The sequence below is a fragment of the Phocoena sinus genome, chromosome 19 (assembly GCF_008692025.1).
Source record: "Phocoena sinus isolate mPhoSin1 chromosome 19, mPhoSin1.pri, whole genome shotgun sequence".
Taxonomy (NCBI): domain Eukaryota; kingdom Metazoa; phylum Chordata; class Mammalia; order Artiodactyla; family Phocoenidae; genus Phocoena; species Phocoena sinus.
In genome coordinates, this window is record NC_045781.1 from 41,661,951 (window position 1) to 41,683,258 (window position 21,308).

Here is a 21,308-nt window from a genome sequence, read left to right on the forward strand (position 1 = left end):
CTCACGGCCAGGAACTGGAGCAATGGGCTCCAGCACTTGGGGTGTAGGGAGGCCTCGTGGTCTCTGGTGTCTGTCTCCTGGGGCTCATGTCCTCAGGCAAGGAGGCCCAGCATCTCTGGTTCCCTTGCAGATCCTCAACAAATACGATTCATGGATCTCCTTCCTGAGCAGTGTGCGGTACTGGATGGCCTTCAACGTGGAGCGGGCTTGCCAGTCCTACTTTGGCTGTGTGCAGTGCATTAGCGGGCCCTTGGGCATGTACCGTAACAGCCTCCTTCAGCAATTCTTGGAGGACTGGTACCATCAGAAGTTCCTAGGCAGCAAGTGCAGCTTTGGAGATGACAGGCACCTCACCAACCGAGTCCTGAGTCTCGGCTACAGGACTAAGTATACAGCTCGCTCTAAATGCCTCACAGAGACCCCCACCAAGTACCTCCGGTGGCTTAACCAGCAGACCCGCTGGAGCAAGTCTTACTTCCGTGAGTGGCTCTACAACTCTCTGTGGTTCCACAAGCACCACCTCTGGATGACCTACGAATCAGTGGTCACGGGTTTCTTCCCCTTCTTCCTTATCGCCACAGTCATACAGCTTTTCTACCGTGGCCGCATCTGGAACATTCTTCTCTTCCTGCTGACAGTGCAGCTGGTGGGCATTATCAAGGCTACATACGCCTGCTTCCTTCGGGGCAACGCAGAGATGATCTTCATGTCACTATACTCCCTTCTCTATATGTCCAGCCTCCTGCCAGCCAAGATCTTTGCCATTGCTACCATCAACAAGTCTGGCTGGGGTACCTCTGGCCGAAAAACCATTGTGGTGAACTTCATTGGCCTCATCCCTGTGTCCATCTGGGTGGCAGTCCTCCTTGGGGGGCTGGCCTACACAGCTTACTGCCAGGATCTGTTCAGTGAGACGGAGCTAGCCTTCCTTGTCTCTGGGGCCATCCTGTACGGCTGCTACTGGGTGGCCCTCCTCATGTTGTATCTGGCCATCATTGCCCGGCGATGCGGGAAGAAGCCAGAGCAGTATAGCTTAGCTTTTGCTGAGGTGTGACGTAGCCCTCAAGCAGAGCGGGAAAAGTGCAATGGGTAAGGGAGGGAAGGGGAATGGAGAAGATGGGGTGGGAGGGAGGAGGGAGTGCTGTTTTAGTTTTTTAATGGTCCAAAGGACAAATGTGAAGTGCAAAGAATGGTGACTGTAGTACGGCCTGGGCCAGCTCTGCTTAGAGGAGGCAAGTCCAGCTCAGGGTGATGGAGGAGGCATGTATGTTTTCAGGCCGCCTGTCTGCTTGCCTCTGTGCACACAGTGGCCTCTGGGCAACATTCCACTTCCTCCCCTGAGATCCAGAGGGAACTCAGAAGTGTGCTAAACCAAACAATAAGTTCCATTCAGTGGCAGCTTCTGACGGGTGAGTAAGCAAGGAGGGTCCGTGGGAAGCGGTTCTCTTAGCCCACCTGAACAAAATCAGAGGTGGTGGGAGAATTTCTGAGAGATCTGGGCCAGCTAGTAATGTGTCCCCACCTCGATCTAGTTATCAATGCAATAAGATTGTGCCTGAAATACAAAGCCCAGAAGCCTGATCTTTGGGCATCAGAAAACAGGGTCCAGGAATGGTGCTTTCTTATGTGAAGTACTGCATTCCACATCTCAACATCCCAAGGATGAGCCAGACTAGCAGGGAGTTAGCACTGGACTGGTTTTAAGTGTGAAGTGTGTGTATATGTATGTTAAAAAGGAAAGTTTGCCAGGAGGAACAAACGGTGGTGGTGGTGCTAAAGGCCATAGCTCAAGGCTCTATGGAGGCCTTGAGCTGAATGTATTCTACCTGGAAATTGCCTACATATCTAGATTGTCTTGTCTGTGATCTCTACTGAGGAGGTAAAATGTTTTCGTCATCTACCAGGAAGATTAAACCCCAACATGCTCAGAAAGGAAGTGAGGGCTTGGGTATTTCAACCTGTATACTCCTGAATTCCGCTCTCAAATTCAGCTCTGACTGAGTCTAAGACAGCCTCCTCACTTCGCTTCGCTTCGCTTCACTTCACAGTGATAGTCACCTGTTCCACCCTCCTCCTCATCAGGACAGTTTTTCAAGGTGGCAAGTGACACCGAGCCTGGACTCTCACGGGCCCCTCTGCAATAGGCAAGCCTGCCCTCAGCACGTGGGGAAAAGCTATTAGGAGCCTCTGACCACACTGGCTACAGTCTTGAACTGCCTGGACAGATTCCTTGGCAGATGAGCAGCACCCATGACGTTCAGGCTACGGTTGTTGACAATCACCTCTAATGGAAAGCTTTTCAGTGTTCCCTAAGGGAACCCTCAATCCAAGCTGGTCATCATTGAGCCTGTCCATTCTCCTCAGTGGCTTCTCCAGGGACTTCTTACAGCCAAGTTGTGGATAGTCATTACTGCATTTGCTTGCTTCTGTCCAGAAACCAAACTAGGAGATGGAATTGGTATCTAAATCCTAAGGTTCTTCTCTTCTCTCACGCTTCTCGAGGCTGTTTGATTTCCCTCTTTTTTGGAGGGGGAGTGAGGGAAGGCCATTTTCTACAGATCTGCAATCCACAGACTGTTCTGAGCTCTTGGATTTGAAAACTGGGATATTGACTAAGCCTTTGACTTAGAGGTTGCTTGCTCAAGCGTGCTTTCTCGCCAAACATCCACTCTCAGAGGGGCCTGCTGAGCCCTCAGAACCAGCACTAAGGTGGACAGTAGTCGAGGGGGCAAGCCTCTAGTGTGCCCAGGTGCTTCCTACAAAGGAACAAAGTGTGCTCTGAGCCAGACTGGCAAACCCTGGTGCTTCATCTCCCATGAACTCGGAGGTCTTCCAGCTGCAGCGAACACTGCCGCATCACACAGACCTTGAGTTTGTAAGAAGACGACTGCTGGTTGACATCAGGCCTAACCCATGAAGGCTGAGAAGAGGCGGCAGGCGTTTGCTGAAGGCAGTTGTTCCAGGCTCTTCCATGTTTTTGCTGGCCAAGAAGTAAACTATTTTGAGCATTACAATGGAAGAAATCCGGTCAGCCAACTGCAGAGCTCAGACTTCACTAAGGGCTTGTTTTTCTTCAGCTTTTACTTGAAGGTTAATGTAGGATGGACTCCCAGATGGAGAACTCTTGGCTGTCCTACCATCAGCTCTGCCTTGCTCCGTGACAATCAACTTTCTCCAGATCAAGAGAAGGCAGGTACAAGTAGTGGGCCCACAACGTTTGACCTCAACTGGTTTTTCTAAGTTATTTTGTACATTTTTCAGCAGCGAAACCAAACTGGGTCTTCAGCTTTATTCCTGTTTCTTGTAAGGGAAGAGCCTTTATACAATTGGACACATTTTGGGTTTTCCTCAATGAGAATTTTAATCCTCTTTTGTATTATTTCTACAATAATTTGTAAACATATTTATTTTTACTTTTTTTTTTTTTTTTTACTTTCAGGTCAAATTTTTTATACTGCACTTATTTGTCAAAATAAAGATTCTCACATAATGCTGGTACCTCTGAGCTCCTCCCTCCCTCTTTGTACTTAACAAAAGCTAGCTCTTTATTCCAGTTTCAAGATTGGTACTCAAGGAAGAACTAGTTTTGCCAAGGAAATTCCGGTGGAACTCAGAAGCAGGTAAGTTGTCACAGCTGCCTCTGGACCTGGGGAATACAGTAGGTCTACCTTGATAACTGCACACCTATGGTGGCTTAATTTTTTATTGTAGAGAGTGGACTGGGTCTTTGGTGAAATTACAAGCCCGTGAGTGAGCCCTAGTTAACCAGCTAAGGCTAAAAACCAAAGCTTGCTTCCTCCTTGAAACTGTCTGTCATTATCTGGAAGGTAATGTAGGACTGTGGCCAAGCTGAAACAATGAAAAGCAGTGGGAAAACTTCCTTCCCTGTGGAACAGGTAATAAAAAGGGAGTGAAATCAATAGCCCTCTCGTCCCATTTATTAAAGAAACAGTAAGAAAAGGTACAATGCAGGAAAACACCAACCATCCTTTCACATCAGGCTGAACGAAGCACAGTGATTTCTCCCCTTCACTCCCCCCACCCCCACCCCAATTCCCATAACCCCATCCACGTCAGTTTAATTTTGAGGTTCTCTGATTGGGAGTACCAGTGGAGAGGGAGCAGGATGAGTAGTGGAGCCTTGATCCTGGCCTTCTCTAAGTAAGTCCCAGGAGAAGGGAGTTGCAGGCCCGGTCAGGCCAGCAGAAATCTGGTGGCTCTCTGAAGTGGCTGCACTTCCCTGTTCTGTGTTCCAGCCCCCAGGGGAAGGTATGGCAGTAGAGCGTGACCAGGTCAGCGCTGCTGAAGCATGGTCCACTCACCAACGCAACATTTCTAGACAGCAGTGAGCTGATTCTCCGGTGGTGAGCAGGGGACCGCATATGAATTGGAACCTGCAGGCCAATGTATCCCTGAGGAAAAGTCCACAAGAACAATTCAAGAAACTAGTAAGAAACAAGGGGCAGAAAGCTGTGGGACAAAAGCACAGCAGGCTTCTGGAAGGCTGGAGATTCCTTCTCGCAAGGCGGGATCATTCCCACCTGCCAAAGTCCATGTCCCACAGATAACATTTCACCTTCAGTCAAGAAAGACGCAGAGGGGGGGGAAAAAGGCTCATTTGAATTTGAGCCCCAGCTATGTACTTCAGACTGTAGCTCCATATCTACCCTTTCACCTAAAACACAGCCCCTGCCCAGAACCACAGTGCCTGGAAACCAAGGTGGTCCTGGAGAGAAAATGGTGTTTAAGGGGGTAACATTCCATTTGGGTACATTGCAGCCATTGGACCCCCTGGTCTGGGGAAAGCAGCTGGGTTTGTGCCAGGGAGGCTCCCCACTCTAGGAAATGGGACCAAAGTCTTGCTTACAGGGCCATTCATCCTTGGAAAGGAAGCTGGGTTTAGACCCAGGGTCCCAGTTGGCCTTGCAAAAGGAGCTGGGTTGATACCCACCGGGCCTGCTGGCGAAGAGCCTAGGGGCCCAGGAGCTGACCTGGGGAAAGTAACCTGACCAGGGCCTAATGGGCCAGTAGACCTTGGGAAGGTAGCTGGACTTGGACCCTGTAAACCAGTGGCCCTTGGAAAGTTAGCTGGGTTGGAGCCTAGTGGCCCAGAGGCTCTTGGGAAAATTGCCGGACTTGAGCCCTGGAGGCCAGCAGACCTCTGGAAGTTAACTGGGTTTGAAGCCAATGTGTTAGAAGATTGAGAGAAAGCAGCTGGGTTCAATCCCCCTGAACCTGTCCCCCTTGGAAAAGGATTAGCATTTACTCCCATGGGGCCAGCGGGCCTTGAAAAATGAGCTGAATTAGGGCCAATGGGGCCAGGAGCCCTCGACATGGGAGATGGATTTGGCCCCGGAAGGCCAATTCCCCGAGAGCCAGGACCCGAGTTTGGGCCTATGGGGCCAGGTATTCTAGCCATGGAAGATGGGCTTGTGCCCATGTTTCCAGAAGACTGTGAGAAAGCAGCTGAATTTGCTCCTAAAAGACCTGCTGCTCTTAGAATGGGTGCAAGATCTAGGCTTTGAGGTCCAGCCATTCTTAAGTTAAGACCAGATCCTGTGCCCAAGAGGCCACCTGCTCTGGTGTCCAAATTAGGGCTTGGAGCCAGGCCACCTGCCCTTGGGTTAGGCCCAAGGCCTGGGCCCAGGCCACTTGACCTTGGGTTGGACCCAAGGCCAGGGCCTGGAAACATACCTGACCTCGGGGCAGGGTTTGTACCTACAAAGCCTGATCTCAGATTGGGACTTGGTCCGGGGCCCAGGCCAACGGGCCTAGGATTGGGAGGACCATTCCCAGAAGTCAACAGGACACCTGCTCTCAGGTTGGGTCCAGATCCAGGGCCCATGGGGCCACCACTTCTGGGGTCAGGACCTGTTCCCAGAAGACCACCTGGCCTTGGGTTGGACATAGGACCTGGCCCTGGGAGACCCCCTAACCTTGGGTTAGACAGAGGCCCTGGGCCTGGAAGAACCCCTGCTCTAGGATTTAGAGCTGACCCTGGGCTTGGGCCCAAGAGACCACCCGGCCTTGGGAAAGAAACTGCACCTGTGCCAGTGGGATTCATCCCTCTTGGAAAAGAAGCCATGCCTGGGTCACGAGCACCAGCAGGGAAAGGTGCTGGATTTGAAGCCAATGAGCCTGATGAAGTTGGAAAAGGAGACGGGTTCCTTGGAAACGGGGCCAAATTTCCACCAAGAGAGCCGGTTGCCATAAGGAAGGGATCTGAGTTCATACCCAGAGGGTGGCCTGTGTTTAAAGCAGGACCTCCTTGTGGTCCCAGGGAACTGTCCATCCGTCCTCGAGGTGGCAGCGGAGCACGAGTCCAAGGAGTTGGCCGCTCTCTAGGGAAAATCCGGGGTTCTTTCATACTTTCTTGGGGACGTTGGTGATAATGGGCTTGGGGCGAGTTTTGAAAAGGATCTTGTTTTTGATGAGTGCTGTTACCACGTACTGGGTGCCACTCCTGCAGTCAAGATCATCACAGTCCTGCTCCCCGGGAGTGTGTTTAACAAGGACGGCAAAAGGTTTCTCCAGATGGATGATTTTCCCATACAGGATATGATGCCCCACGATCAGCACAGGGATTCCCTTTGGCAGAACAAGAATGAGATGCCTGAGGTTCAGGGCAAGGTCGTAACATTCAGGTGCCTTCTAGAGATGCTCTTGGGAGGCAATGCTGGCACCTCCACTCCCTCAACCACTGCTGAGAAGCCACAAAGGACAACCCACCCTCATATCCTTTTTACTCTTTCTAGCCCCAAGTAAGAGAATTTCTACTTTTAGAACTGTGACCTTTCCAGATTCCCCAAAGCTAAATTTCCCTGCTACTGCAGAGGTGGGGGGAGAACAAGCAATGGCTTAGCTAGACCTTGAATAACAAACCTGAGGGCAGTCCTCACTCTGGGTCCTGGGAGCACCACCTTGGTGTAGCTTGCTTTCCTGAAGCATTAGGCAGGGAAAGAAAAGTCCCCTCACCTCAGTGGTGTAATGTAGGTCTCCCAGGAGGTTTCCAGCTAATCCAGTGCTGTAGCGAGCCTCGATCTCCCCCTGTAGCTCCATCAGCACCCATTCTGCCAGGCCTCCAGCCCCAGCACTGCAAGCAAAGGGCTGGCGGTTACAATATTTTGGAGGGGTGAAGGATGAATAATAGTGTCCTACACCACCATTCAAGGCCCAAGAGATCTCTTTGCTGAGCACGAATTCTTGGGAAACTGGGCAGTGCTAGACACTGAACTAGAAATGCAAGGATTTGTGCAAGATGCACCTAAGGACCCCAATTCTTCCAGGGAAATTTCAAACCTATATAGCCCTAATCATTCAAGCTAAATTAAAAAAAGTCTCAAAAGGTACTCACCTGGAAATAATGATCTGCACCATTAGCTTCCCGTCTTTAAAAAGCAACTGAAAAGAAGCTGTAGAGAAAAAAAATTTCTTTAGGATAACAACAATAGCTAACATTTGTCACTTACTGTGTGCTAGGCACTTTTGTAAGTGCTTTAGACATATTTAATTTCAATCCCCTAACAACTCTATAACATGTAACATTTTAAAACTGATACTGTACATATAAAATTGCTTCAGATCACCAAGGGTCAACTACAGGGTGGAAAGTTAATAGGTATCACAACTGTGTTCAAGGTCGCATAGCTACTAGTCTATGAGCCAGGATCTGAACCCAACACATACACCGCAGAGCCCACACGTTTGGCCAGTATGCTAACTTGCCTTTCTCAAGGATATTATATTTTCCATTCTGCATGGTTCTAAAAAACTAAGGAATTCTTTTAGGTTTTACTTTTTCCTTTGGTGATGATATAAGCTTCATGTCTGCCACTTTGGTTATCTTATAGTTCAAGGTTCAAATTATCTCTTTTAACTAAAAGCCAAGAGAATGGAAGAGGTCTTCCAGACAACTTTAGTGAACGGTAAGCTGATTTCTGATGTGATTCTCATCGAACACTTTGCCCATCTTTCATCATTTAGACACTAAGGATACCCTGACGCTTAATCTACTTTCGTTTTATACAATGGCACCACCTGGTGGCAAGTTTGCGGCACTCTACAAGAATGAGTTAAAATGGGACATTTTTGCCTGAAACAACTGGCTTCTTGTACTTTGTCTTCCTGAGAAGGATAGATTAATGGGATTGAGGGATGGGGGATCTAAACTATAGCTTCTGTACAAATCTTTCCAATGAATAGATGGAGCCTAGTGGAAGGTTATCAGATCAGTGTTTACCAACTGTAGAACAGCAAGTTAATAGGAATTATAATTGTGCTCACGATTAGCAAACACCTGCTTAAAGTTAAACAGGTTTCCTTACTGACATGTTAATCTTTGTTTTGGATCTCCAGTGAAAAGTATATTCACAGCAGCCCTGTAAGACAGCGGAACTTCTTACTCTTGAGCACCAAACACATTTTGGAAATATGAGGTTGGTCAATCAGTGGTCTTCAAATTCAAATATAAAGAGCAGCTAATGTTTATTCAATTTTTACTATGAATCAGATGCTGTGCATATATATCATGGGCGGTATCTCATTCAACCACTCTGAGATAGGGACTTATCCGTATTTTGCAGATAAAGTTACTGAGGGATACATTTGCTTTATGTGGTACACACACAGCTAGCAGGTGGCAGAGCCAACACAAGAACCTAGGTCATCCAACTTTACACTCATAATCAATACCCTCTCACAGGAGAAAACCGAGAATAAAAAGGCATGAAGGCATCAGGCAGGCACTGAGTACATGCATTCAGCAAGCTGAATCAAGAAGTCATGTTTGAATAAGCCAGACCTGCTGTAGCAGTACCAGGTGTGGTACCGCTTGACAACAGGTAATACACTGGCTCAGGACGGCAAAGGTCTTCTGACAGGTAAGAAGGCCCCACCTCCACCATCAACAGAACAATCAAAAGCACTTTTAATATTCTTCCAAGGTTTCTTGAAGGAGAGACTAATAATTTAAAATTAGAAGGCCTAAATTCAGGTTCCAGCCTGTAAGTGTGGAACTCTTTCAGTGTCATCATACACAAGTCACTTAATGACCGTGGGGCTAAAACCTGGATTGTGTGACTCATTTAACTATCATGAAGACCAAATAAAACATATGTGGAGGGCTTCCTTGATGGCGCAGTGGTTAAGAATCCGCCTGCCAACGCAGGGGACACGGGGTCGAGCTCTTGTCTGGGAAGATCCCACATGCCACAGAGCAACTAAGCCCGGGCACCACAACTACTGAGCCTGCGCTCTAGAGCCCGCGAGCCACAACTACTGAAGCCCACGTGCCACAACTACTGAAGCCTGCACACCTAGAGCCCGTGCTCCGCAACAAAGAAGCCCACGCACCGCAATGAAGAGTAGCCCCCACTCACTGCAACTAGAGAAAGCCCGCGCAGCAACGAAGACCTGACGCAGCCAATAAATAAATTTTAAAAAAATGTGGAGATGCTTTAAAGACTAACATATAGCTAATTTTTTAAAGAATGGGATAAATAAATCAACATTTCCACACTATAATTGTGAGTAAAATTCAGAGAATGGTAGGTACATTTTAGCCATGAATCAAAAAAGGCTCAATAATTGAAATTGAAGTTGTGAAGTTTCTAAAGGTTAATAAATGCATATAGATTGAGAAGAGTTCTTGTAAATTAGCTTTTGATGACTGATGAAATAGTGTATTTTCCTTGATAAGTGTAAAATACAGGTGGTTTCACAATAGGGTGTTCACACAGATACAAATTTTAGGAAAATCATGGCACGGAAGGAGATTAATCTTTAAGACCTCTGACCACATGTTTGAGATAGGAATGTGCAGACTGTTTAGGCAAAGGGGATGTAGAAATATTTTCAGTGCATTCCCCATTTCCTCGACAGTCTCCTATCAGAACAGGAATTCAAAACAGTGGCCTTTTAAAGGGAATTCCCTGGTGGTCCAGTGGTTGGGACTCAGCACTTTCACTGCCATGGGCCTGGGTTCAATCCCTAGTCAGGGAACTAAGATACCGCCAGCTGCGTGGCGCGGCCAAAAAATAAAAACAAAAACAAAAAAACGGTGGCCTAAGTGAATAAAGGAAAACAGATGCCTAGTAGCTGGGTCAGAGTAGCTGTACCTCCATACTTGTTGCTGTGCTTCAATGAGCACACACAGCTCTCTATCCACTTATGTAGGAGGCCCTGCCTGAGTACACCTATTGATACTGGCAGACATCTAACAATTCTTGTAAAAATAAGAATTCTGTGGCCTAAAAACTTGTGCTAGACCTAATGAGATGCCGGAGATGTGAATACAAATGAAGTTCACACCCAGCTTACAAGAGTCTAGCTCACAGGAACCTGTGGACTGATACGGCTATATTTATGTACCTGAGAGTGTATTTACCAAGCTAGTAAGTGATGTAGGGGAAGGCATCCCTTTTGTGAATTTTAAAATTCTACTTTAGCACCTTAAAATATCCCATTGGCTGAATCAGATTCTTCTTCTTGCTCCTTGCTCTAGGCAACTATTCTCAAGAGTAGGTATGTATACCTGAGTAAGTCACTGATAACACACCTGATGGAGGTGACAAGGAATATGTATTTCACTTAGTGTGGAGATGACTAAAAAAGATAATGAGGGGCTTCCCTGGTGGCGCAGTGGTTGGGAGCCTGCCTGCTAATGCGGGGGGCACGGGTTCGAGCCCTGGTCTGGGAGGATCCCACATGCTGCGGAGCAACTGGGCCCGTGAGCCACAACTACTGAGCCTGCGCGTCTGGAGCTTGTGCTCCGCAACAAGAGAGGCCGCCATAGTGAGAGGCCCGCGCACCGCGATGAAGAGTGGTCCCCGCTTGCCACAACTAGAGAAAGCCCTTGCACAGAAACGAAGACCCAACACAGCAAAAATAAACAAACTCCTACCCCAAACATCCTCTTAAAAAAAAAAAGATAATGAGAACATGCAGCCCAATCTGTCCTCATTCCCTTGAAAGTAGGCAGAAAAAATCAGTAGGAAAACAAGGAGGTGAAGAAGTATAATACAAGTCAAATCCTATTAGTAATAACAAGTAACATTATAATGAAAATTTTCCGTATAACAAAAAGATTTCTAAGTCTTCAGTCTCAACTCATTCCAACATTTAAAAATAAGCACAGCAATTTCTAAGTGCTTGTTCTAAGGTATTGCTTGTGTAGAAACTGCAGCTTTATCAAGAGCAACACCTGAAGGCACGGTTTGATGAATGTACCATATCAAATCATGACGCTAAAAGGAGTCACTGGAAGAGACTGCCCAGCACCTCACTCTCAACAGCCTTGAGTTTAATCCCAGATTTAGCTAGGACCAACTAACTGGTCTTTGTTGAAGAATAATAATTCCAAGTTCCTGTACAGCCAGGAAGAACTGATGCCACTTTTCAAAAAGATGTTTAAATTCAATATATTTCAGAGCGGAGTCTCACAGGCCACAACTACAGTACATACTTGGAGACTTGGAGAGATAGGAAGGTGTGGAAAAAACCATCCAAACACCTTTCCCCTGCAATGAATTATTTTGACTACCTACCCCTCCCCTTATAAAAGGGGGAAATGTTTTACTACTCAATTTTGGGGGGCCTTTACATAGCTAAACAAACTAAACACATAAGTTCTATATTCCTAACTTAGTCAAATGACTTTAGCTATGTAAACAAAACTTTTTAAAAAGCACTTTGTATGTTTTAACTATTTTTTCCCTTAAAGAAAAAAAAAAGCCTTTGTGGGGGGCTTCAAGATTTCTAGAAATATTATCTAAGAAATATCTGAGGTTGCCCCAGATCATCCCCAGTCTTGAGACCTGGAGTTACTTTGGAGATCCTGAGTAAAGTCAAGACACTGTTGTTTCTCAAGACAGTGGTCCAGATGACTTCACAACCCCTGAACAAACCACAGATGAGCAAAGAAACCCACATTCTCAGAATCAACCAAGACTCACAATGGGAACCCTAATCAAAACTCAAAAGGTCTGTCTGAAATCAGACGAAATCTGGGATACATCTTATTTAACTGTCATTTTGAAAGTCATTAAAAACCTGAAAAATCAAAGTGCCACCACAATTTCTTAATTAGGAAGAAAAATTCAGGCAGAGCATTATCTTTGTAATACAAAAAGCTTCATTTCTCACATAGCTAAACCATTTTGAACATTTATCTGGATTCTCTCTTTTCATCCTGAAAACAATCCTATGATACAGGTACTATCACTCCCATTTTACAGTGAGGAAACACGCTTAGAGAAGCTAAAGGTTAAGTAACTGGTGGAACAGCTAGTAAGTGGTAGACAGGGAATGTGAATTCTAACTCCTCCTGTCCTGCAGTCCTCTCACACAGCACCTTCTCATGCAGGGCATCAGTACAGGAACTTGCTTTACAAACATTAGTCTTTCTCATAACATCTCCCACAAGATGGCAAATAAACCACCTATGAAGATGTTATATCTCGCCACCGAAGTAACTACATCTGTTGGGTAGGCAGCTCAAAACAAATGAGCCTGCTTTTCATCATATCCAACTGACGAGATATAGGTTTCTGAAATCCCTAGAGATGTACTCAAGGTTACCTCCAGGATTCAAAACTATAGCCTAAACCTGTTTCCTGCCTGTGTAAGGCAAAATAAGTCAAAAGAACAGAGCACATTCTTTGTCACTGATTCATCTAATCTCCTACAAAATTTCTTATCCATTGGTTTCTGAGTTGTTAAATTGTTAATATTACTAAGGTCTTACAGAGAACATCATGAGCAATGATCCTCATGATGGTTAACTGCCCCCAAAATAAAATGTAGCAGAAGAAAGCGTGGTATGTATCGTATTAAACAGATTATGCAGCTTTCACTGAAACAGGGGCTTTGACTCAATGGTTTAACCTAACTACACATAATTAAATTTTATTACAGCTAAACAATGTTTAGCTGTAATAAACATTGGCCCTTTCATCTTTTCTTGTTGCTTTTTAAACGGATTAAAGGCTTTAACTTCATAATTCTTAATTTAAAAACATTCATTTTTATTTTTAAAAATTAAATATATGACACAAAATGTTTGCAAATTGCTGGGCCAACAATTAGCACTTATTGAGTTCTTATTCGGTCCCAGAAACTACTCTTTGTGTTTAGGGATTCAGTGAGAACTGAATCAGACCTGGATTCTGATTCTGCCATTTATCTAGCCTGCGTATGACAAGGGGTAATTTAATCTCAGGTTGCAGTTTCTCCACCAATAAATTGAGCATAAAAGGGAACCCACCTCAAAGGGTGGTTGTGAGCATTAAATGAAGTTTTGAATGTAAAGTCCTCAGCACAGTGCCTAACATGGTAAACCTTTAGGGTCAAGCTATTGATTACCTGGAGGAACATGGCATTTTCTTAGTACATGTCCAATAGAATGACTTTATACTACTCTGTGTACTTATTATTTTAATGTTTATAGTGGATTAAAACATCCTATAAAAGCAGCATGTTATCAGAATAAAATCAAGCTTACACAATGGGAGAACAATTCAAATATGGCAGTCAGGGTTCACCAAACTGCTTCTGGGATTAAGTTCTGGAACGTTTTTTACCTCTAAGCATGATAACTATTTCTCTGTGTGTCTTTCCATCAAATGAACAATTCAGGAACTTTTATATACAACTCAATACATTATTTTTATTAGCAGTGTTGTGATTTTGTGACTGATGGGGAGAGTCTAAGTTTCAAAGGGAAGATCTTGTCTCTTGACAGGCTTATGTTATGTCATTAAGAGCTAAAATCCAGTTTCTAAATGAGAAGCTTGCTCTCCTCCAAAAAGGGGCCATGGAAGAATAGGTGGAACTGAATGCTTCCAAACTTTTCATTAGTGAAGAGTGGGTTCAAAAACGTGTGTGGACACTATGCATACATGTGGTACTTTCCCATCACATTTTAAGATTCCCATGATGGAGGGAATCAATTACTGGTATTTGTAGACAATGGGTAGAAAAGATGACTTCAGTCGATCAGAGTTACTCCAGTTTTCTGCATCTTCTGCTACTCTGCGGCCCCTTCTACCCTTCCTCCTCCTACTGCTGTGGCACCCTATCTTCCCCAAAGCCCCTTCCTTTATAGCTCTACTTGAGGTCTCCCTCTGTACTGGATTCCCCTCCCACCAACCCCCATCTTCTCCACCCTCTCCCCGACCCCCTCCCCTCCCTTCAATTTCAGCTACAAACACTTCCTATTTCTAGCCCCGCCCACTTTCTGGGACTTCTCCATCCGCTTCCCCTCTCCCCCAACAAACAAATTACCCCCGACTATCTCTAGGACCGCTTACCAAGCTGTTTAACTCTTTCTCGTACCTCCCAAGGAAACTACTCTTTAAACTGCCTTCCTCCACTCCCCACCCCCGGAATACTCTTTCCAAACCGTTCATCCTCCTCCCAAAGATCAGTCTTCAAACGTTACTCCTCTACCACCCTCATTTTCCAAATCGTTCCCTATTTCCCCCCCCTCAATTCTTAAGTACTTCGCTCCTCCAGGACCCGACTCCACCCCACTCTTCTCTCGTCTCTCACTCCGCCCACAAATGAAGCTGGATCACTCTCCAGACTGTCTCTTCCTTCCAACCACCCTCCCAATTACCGCTCCCAGCAGCATCTCCCCCACGACTTAAAATGTCCCCTCGAAAGAACCTCACAGTCCCCCGCTAAGTCCCCCTTCTGATGTTCCCGCTACTTCCTGGGTTCCAGTTCTGCCCCACTCTCGCAAGCATCCCGTGCTGGGTTCCCTCCCCACCCAGGGAAGAACCCCTTTCCGCACATACCTCGAGGTTCCGGCCCGCGCCGCCCCCTTCTCCGTCCTCCGCCCGCGCTCGGCCACTCTTTCCGCCCTTCTCCCGCTCCGCCCTGCTCGCTCCCTTCCTTCCCTCCGCCTTCCGACTCCACATTGCTCCCTTCTCCACAATTCCCGACCCTCCTACCAGGAGGCCCCTCGGGGTCGTCCCCCACCTCTGCACGGCCCTCCCCACTCCCCTCCCCCTTCCCAGCCTCCCCTCCCCCCCCCGCTGCTCCCCCACTCCCCGCCCCTCGGCTCGCCATTCTTCTTCTCGAGCCGCGTGCCCCGCCCGGCCCCAGCTCCCTAGCTTCCCGCTCCCTCGCACCCTCGCCCCCATTCCCGGCTCGGCCCTCGCTCCCCGCGGCCTCCCGCGCTCCCTGCCCGCGGCCTGACCTGCAATGGCGGCCGCCGAGCGCGGCGCCGCGCGGCCAACGGGCGACAACCGAACCTCCCGCCGCCGTCGCCGCCGCCGCGAGCACTGCCTGCGCACTTCCGGCCTTGCGGCGCGAGCACTTCCGGGGCAGAGCACGCGAGCGCGCGTGCACGTGGGGCCGGGGCGGAGAGAGGCGAGCGCCGAGAGTGGCTAGCCCATCCGCTGGTGAGTTGGGGAAGGGGCGTGGGGAGCGGGGATGGGACGGGGTGGGGGGTGTTAGAGAGGGTGAGGCCTGCTACAGGTCGGCGCCCGGCGGAGCTCGCCGATTCTCTTGTGCCGAGGCCGGTGGGGGCTACTCCGGAGATCCCCGGAGAGGGAAGGGGCGGTGGAGCCCTAGCGCGCGCATTGGACGCACTCTTAGCCCGGCCCGGCCGAACGCGCCTGCTCTGCAGGCAGGTTCCTCACCTTGAAAGGAGACGAGTAGGGGGCGACCCAGAGCGGAGTGCGTATGTTGGCGGCGACGGAGCGGCAGGTAGAGGGAGTAGTTGACAGATGACGACCAGTCCTGTCGTTCCTCCCTTTGAGAAGCTCTCGGTTCTTCCTGCCCCATCAGCCCCACCGTCAGTACCGTAGTTGAGTGTGTGATTTGAAAACTTAACATGCAGTAGAGATAGAGGTGTTTGCCAAAATGCAGATTGCTAGCCCTCCCCCCGCCCCAAAAGATTGGAATTCTGGAACTGTGGAATAGGACCCGGAATCCTGCATTTTTAAAAACCATTTTTCGAGGTGATTTTGATACAGGAGTTCTGCGGACCTGACTTTGAGATACTCTTAGACTGTCCACATTTCTTGCTTCTTTAGAGTGGTCGTGGTATTTATCCTCCTCTCCACCACCCCCACCCCCAGAAACCTCACACACAAAATACAAAGGAGACCTTAGTTCTGCCTCGAATACATCCGGTCAGCTCCATGTGACTCCCTTCAAGTGCGCACTCCCAGTTAGAGAATGAGGTTATGTTCAGTCTTTTGCCCTAAGAGCACATTTTAAATTCTCACCCCTCTTTTCCTGGACCACTTCCTTCAGGCAGTTGTCAGGATTGCTGGCAGTCTGGGTGATGCTGTATGTGTTGATCTTTTAATTTTGTTGCTGAAGAATCCTGAGCTTCTGGAGACTGTTTGATAGATTCTGTATGGGCCATGAAAGCATCATTAGTTGGATATTTAGAAATGAACCTCCGTCGGCCTTCCCTGGTGGTCCAGTGGTTAAGAAGCAGCACTTCCAATGCAGGGGGCTCGTGTTCCATCCCTGGTTGGGGAACTAAGACTCCACATTCTGCCTGGCGCGGCCCCCTCCAAAAAAAAAAGTGAAAAAAAAAGAAATGAACCTCGATGAGATATAGTTGGAGTCTTCCACCTAGAATAGTGGTAATAAGAAACATGAGGTGTGACAAACTGCTGTTTAACAATGATTCTTTTCTTGCCCCCCTAGGAATGGGTGAATTTAAGGTCCATCGAGTACGTTTCTTTAATTATGTTCCATCAGGGATCCGCTGTGTGGCTTACAATAACCAGTCAAACAGATTGGCTGTTTCACGAACAGATGGCACTGTGGAAATTTATAATTTGTCAGCAAACTACTTTCAGGAGAAAGTAAGTCATTTGGGAGCCTGATTTGGTGTTTTTGATGTTAATTTTTTTCTTAAGTTCAATTCTGCCAAATCTATGTTTTTTGTATTCAAAGAGATCAAAAGAATAGTAACTCTCCCCCACTCTCTCCGGAGTTGTTTAGAACCACATAACAGATATGCGATCTCCTGTATGAATGATGCGCTTAGAGTTTTGATCTGTGTGATGTTGGTTAGAAAGATCCTACCTAGGAATTGTGGTGCTCCCTGTCATTTGGAAACTGAGGTTTGCTAGATCTGTTGGGCACAATAAGAAGGGAAATTGTCAAGACCATTGCTTCATATCAGTCTCTGCACCATTGTAACTTTGGTAAAGTGTCATTTCCTGCTATAAGTGTCAGGACCCATTTCATTGTCAATTCAGAAAAAATGATGAGACATTTTAATATCAAACATTTTGGTGATGTAATATCAGGAAGATGGATTCCTAAGTTCATCTGTCTGAGAGAAGGTAGATTTATATTTGGGAATAAAGATTTTAAATTAGGTAAAGTACTGTTTGGGTGTATGCAAAGGGCTGTTACAGCAGCATATTTTTCAAAGGCGGTGATTACTGATTTCAAGTGCAACAAAATAATTCAGGTCACATTTACTGAGTGCCTTACATGCCATAGGCACCATGAAATAAATGAATAGAAGGAAAAATGAATGAATGCAGTGCCCAGCAACTTAGTACTTGGAATTTAGGCACTCTGTAAATGTTTCTAAGTGACTGAGTGGCAAGTATTAGGCATTAAGATGAATGTCAGAGGCCCTACCTTCAAGGAGTTCAAAATCCAGTGGGGGAAAGATGAGTATACAGTTTCCAAACAGTGTGGCAAATTTTATGATAGACCTAAGCAGAGGCATAGAATCTTAGTGGAGAGGTGCCTTCTCTGATGAGGTGGGTTTAGGATTCCTGGAAAGAGATGACTTACTGAGCTGATCCCTGAAGCACTAATAGGAGTTAAGAAATTGCTGGCCACCACAAAGGAGTCACATTCCATAGAATGAAAAACATGCTGTGGTACATACTTGTTGCATCCTGTGATTTTTCTTGTCATTTATGATAATTGGAATTATATAATAGTTCATATATATTTGTTTAATGTTTTCTTCCTTGCTGAACTTCAAATTTTATGAAAACAAGGACCGTGTCAGTGATATTCATGGTTGTATTCCCAACATTTAGCAAGTGCCTAGGACAAAGACACTGCTTAGTTAATACATGTTGAATGAATAAGTCAACTGGTCTTTACCTAGTACCTCTTATTTTCCTCTCCCATCTGTTTTCTTTTTTTTTTTTTTTGAACAATTAATTCAGTCTAGTCTTCCACTTTCTCCATGTTCCCTTCCCTGTTATTGAAGATTGCTTAACTCTGAACAAGAGCTTGTTTCTCAGAACAAGAAAACATTATATCTCTGAGAGTGAAGAGTAGTGCCTAGGAGTAAGGAGACCCACATTCTCTTCATGTCATTGACTTTGGCCCTTTGGGCAAGCCACTTAATTAATGAATATTTTGCCTTTTCAAGTTCAGATAGGAAAAATTATACCTCCTCATTCCCTTTTGTATCAAGCAGATATAAGAGTAAAACTCCTGGGCTTCCCTGGTGGCGCAGTGGTTGAGAGTCTGCCTGCCGATGCAGGGGACATGGGTTCGTGCACCCGTCCGGGAAGATCCCACATGCTGCGGAGCGGCTGGGCCTGTGAGCCATGGCTGCTGAGCCTGCGTGTCCTGAGCCTGTGCTCCGCAACGGGAGAGGCCACAGCAGTGAGAGGCCCGCGTACTGCAAAAAAAAAAAAAAGAATAAAATTCCTTGATAGTATGAATGCTTTTTGAGTGCTAAGAAAACACTTAGAAATCTGAGACTTGAATGAAAAGCTGGAGTGAGCTGCCTTTGTTTATTTTAATTTTTTAAACAGCTTTTAATTGGTGAAATTGACACACAGTAAGCAACATGTATTCAAAGTGTATGTATTGGTAACTTTTGACATGTATACACCTTTGAAATTATCACTCAATCAAGGTAATTGCGATGATTTTTAAAAATTAGATACATCAGATACAAACTGGATTGTCTGAAACTTTATTGTCTAAAAAGGTTTTGCAGAACAAGTCCTAGTAAAAGAAACAAAACCAACTGTATAAGTAACTAAAATGTGAACCTGAAAAAAATGAAAATATCAGTAACATGATCTTCAGATAGTGTAAAACCCCACACTATTTATTTCCAGAGAGGCATTTTGATTTTCACCTTTTTGCCTGTGACCACTCAATGCTAGTAGCTGATGAATTCGTGGTGTGTTGAAAAGTTATGGTGTTTCTGTAGTTTTTCCCAGGTCATGAGTCTCGGGCTACAGAAGCTCTGTGCTGGGCAAACGGACAGCGACTGTTTAGTGCTGGACTCAATGGAGAGATTATTGAGTATGATTTGCAGGCGTTAAACATCAAGTATGCTATGGATGCCTTTGGAGGACCCATTTGGAGCATGGCTGCCAGCCCCAGTGGCTCTCAACTTTTGGTCAGTAAGCAACTATTGGTAATTCAAACCAAGATTTCTCTTGTACCCACTTAAACTTGCTTCCTTATGTTCATAGGAAGGTGAAATTGTATTATAGCATGTAGCAACTCCACTCTGAGCTGGATTCCAGCAACCAAGCAAGCAACTGTATCTGGGTTCCAATACAAGATACAAGATTGGGGTTCTTGTTGGGGATTTAAAGCTCCCTTGTCCTTTGGCACTCTTTCTGCTGCTACTTTGGACCTCGTTGATTCATTTATGAAACCAGAGGTTTCAGTTTGGTTCAGCATTTCCCAAACTGTGTTCTTTGGAATTGGGAGATGTAGAAACTGTCTTTTGTTTTGTTGTGCCTTGTGTTTTATGATAAGTGTTATTTCAGAAATATGGCGTACTAAATCCTTCTGTAGATTCACAGCACATGTTAGTATATCAAAACTTCTCATAGGTCCTTCTACAAGTCAACCTGTGGAACCATGTTTTTCCAGTGTTTCTCAAAAAATTTTTGAGCACAGACTTAAGACTTCCCCCCCCTGAGAGGGCAGACAGCAGAAGCAAGAAGAACTACATACAACCTGCAGCCTGTGGAACAAAAACCACATTCACAGAAAGAGACAAGATGAAAAGGCAGAGGGCTATGTACCAGATGAAGGAACAAGATAAAACCCCAGAAAAACAACTAAATGAAGTGGAGATAGGCAACCTTCCAGAAAAAGAATTCAGAATAATGATAGTGAAGATGATCCAGGACCTCGGAAAAAGAATGGAGGCAAAGATTGAGAAGATGCAAGAAATGTTTAACAAAGACCTAGAATTAAAGAACAAACAAACAGATGAACAATACAATAACTGAAATGAAAACTACAGTAGAAGGAATCAATAGGAGAATAACTGAGGCAGAAGAACGGATAAGTGACCTGGAAGACACAATGGTGGAATTCACTGCTGCGGAACAGAATAAAGAAAAAAGAATGAAAAGAAATGAAGGCAGCCTGAGAGACCTCTGGGACAACATTAAACACAACAACATTCGCATGATAGGGGTCCCAGAAGGAGAAGAGAGAGAGAAAGGACCAGAGAAAATATTTGAAGAGATTATAGTCAAAAACTTCCCTAACATGGGAAAGGAAATAGCCACCCAAGTCCAGGAAGTACAGAGTCCCATACAGGATAAACCCAGGGAGAAACACACCGAGACACATAGTAATTAAATTCGCCAAAATTAAAGACAAAGAAAAATTATTAAAAGCAGCAAGGGAAAAACGATAAATAACATTCAAGGGAACTCCCATAGGTTAACAGCTGATTTCTCAGCAGAAACTCTACATGCCAGAAGGGAGTCACATGATATACTTAAAGTGATGAAAGGGAAGAACCTACAACCAAGATTACTCTACCTGGCAAGGATCTCCTTCAGATTTATGGAGAAATCAAAAGCTTTACAGACAAGCAAAAGCTAAGAAAATTCACCACCAAACCAGCTCTACAACAAATGCTAAAGGAACTTCTCTAAGTGGGAAACACAAGAGAAGAAAAGGACCTACAAAAACAAACCCAAAATAATTCAGAAAATGGTCTTAGGAACATACATATTGATAATTACCTTAAATGTGAATGGATTAAGTGCTCCAACCAAAAGACACAGGCTTGCTGAATGGATACAAAAACAAGACCCATCTATATGCTGTCTACAAGAGACCCACTTCAGACCTAGGGACACATACAGACTGAAAGTGAGGGGATGGAAAAAGATATTCCATGCAAATGGAAATCAAAAGAAAGCCAGAGTAGCAATACTCATATCAGATAAAATAGACTTTAAAATAAAGAATGTTACAAGAGACAAGGAAGGACACTACATAATGATCAAGGGATCAATCCAAGAAGAAGATATAACAATTATAAATATATATGCACCCAACATAGGAGCACCTCAATACATAAG

The 21,308-nt window shown here is 45.6% G+C and overlaps 4 protein-coding genes across 10 annotated transcripts in view; 2 read left to right on the forward strand and 2 right to left on the reverse strand.

Moving 5' to 3' along the window:
• The window catches only part of HAS3 (hyaluronan synthase 3), a 24,990-nt gene extending 21,493 nt beyond the window's left edge, over positions 1 to 3,497 (forward strand). For 2 of the 3 annotated variants that reach the window (XM_032611854.1, XM_032611853.1), the window contains exon 4: positions 131 to 3,497. In XM_032611854.1, coding sequence (XP_032467745.1) covers positions 131 to 1,054 — 924 coding nt within the window. In that variant the 3' untranslated portion in view covers positions 1,055 to 3,497. The remainder of the gene's footprint in view (positions 1 to 130) is intronic. The other variant, XM_032611855.1, reaches the window with a different exon arrangement.
• On the reverse strand, positions 3,415 to 15,305 carry DERPC (DERPC proline and glycine rich nuclear protein). Of its 4 annotated transcripts, XM_032611861.1 has the most exons (5): positions 15,200 to 15,301; positions 7,355 to 7,412; positions 6,976 to 7,093; positions 6,046 to 6,588; positions 3,415 to 4,412 (listed from the first exon to the last, which is right to left on the reverse strand). In XM_032611861.1, exons 4-5 carry the CDS (start codon positions 6,365 to 6,367, stop codon positions 4,336 to 4,338), a joined length of 399 nt encoding a protein of 132 aa, XP_032467752.1. In that variant the 5' UTR covers positions 6,368 to 6,588; positions 6,976 to 7,093; positions 7,355 to 7,412; positions 15,200 to 15,301; the 3' UTR covers positions 3,415 to 4,335. The 4 variants fall into 4 exon arrangements, with proteins under 4 accessions (XP_032467752.1, XP_032467749.1, XP_032467753.1 ...); XM_032611858.1 differs by having other exon boundaries at positions 3,415 to 6,588; positions 15,200 to 15,305; XM_032611862.1 differs by lacking the exon at positions 6,976 to 7,093.
• CHTF8 (chromosome transmission fidelity factor 8) lies at positions 3,919 to 15,300 on the reverse strand. The gene is made up of 4 exons (XM_032611863.1): positions 15,200 to 15,300; positions 7,355 to 7,412; positions 6,976 to 7,093; positions 3,919 to 6,588 (listed from the first exon to the last, which is right to left on the reverse strand). Exons 2-4 carry the CDS (start codon positions 7,375 to 7,377, stop codon positions 6,364 to 6,366), a joined length of 366 nt encoding a protein of 121 aa, XP_032467754.1. The 5' UTR covers positions 7,378 to 7,412; positions 15,200 to 15,300; the 3' UTR covers positions 3,919 to 6,363.
• The window catches only part of UTP4 (UTP4 small subunit processome component), a 32,878-nt gene continuing 26,842 nt past the window's right edge, over positions 15,273 to 21,308 (forward strand). Inside the window, exons 1-3 of one of the 2 annotated variants that reach the window (XM_032611856.1) lie at positions 15,273 to 15,404; positions 16,669 to 16,829; positions 19,175 to 19,366. In XM_032611856.1, the coding sequence (XP_032467747.1) occupies positions 16,671 to 16,829; positions 19,175 to 19,366 (351 nt within the window). In that variant the 5' untranslated portion in view covers positions 15,273 to 15,404; positions 16,669 to 16,670. The remainder of the gene's footprint in view (positions 15,405 to 16,668; positions 16,830 to 19,174; positions 19,367 to 21,308) is intronic. The other variant, XM_032611857.1, reaches the window with a different exon arrangement.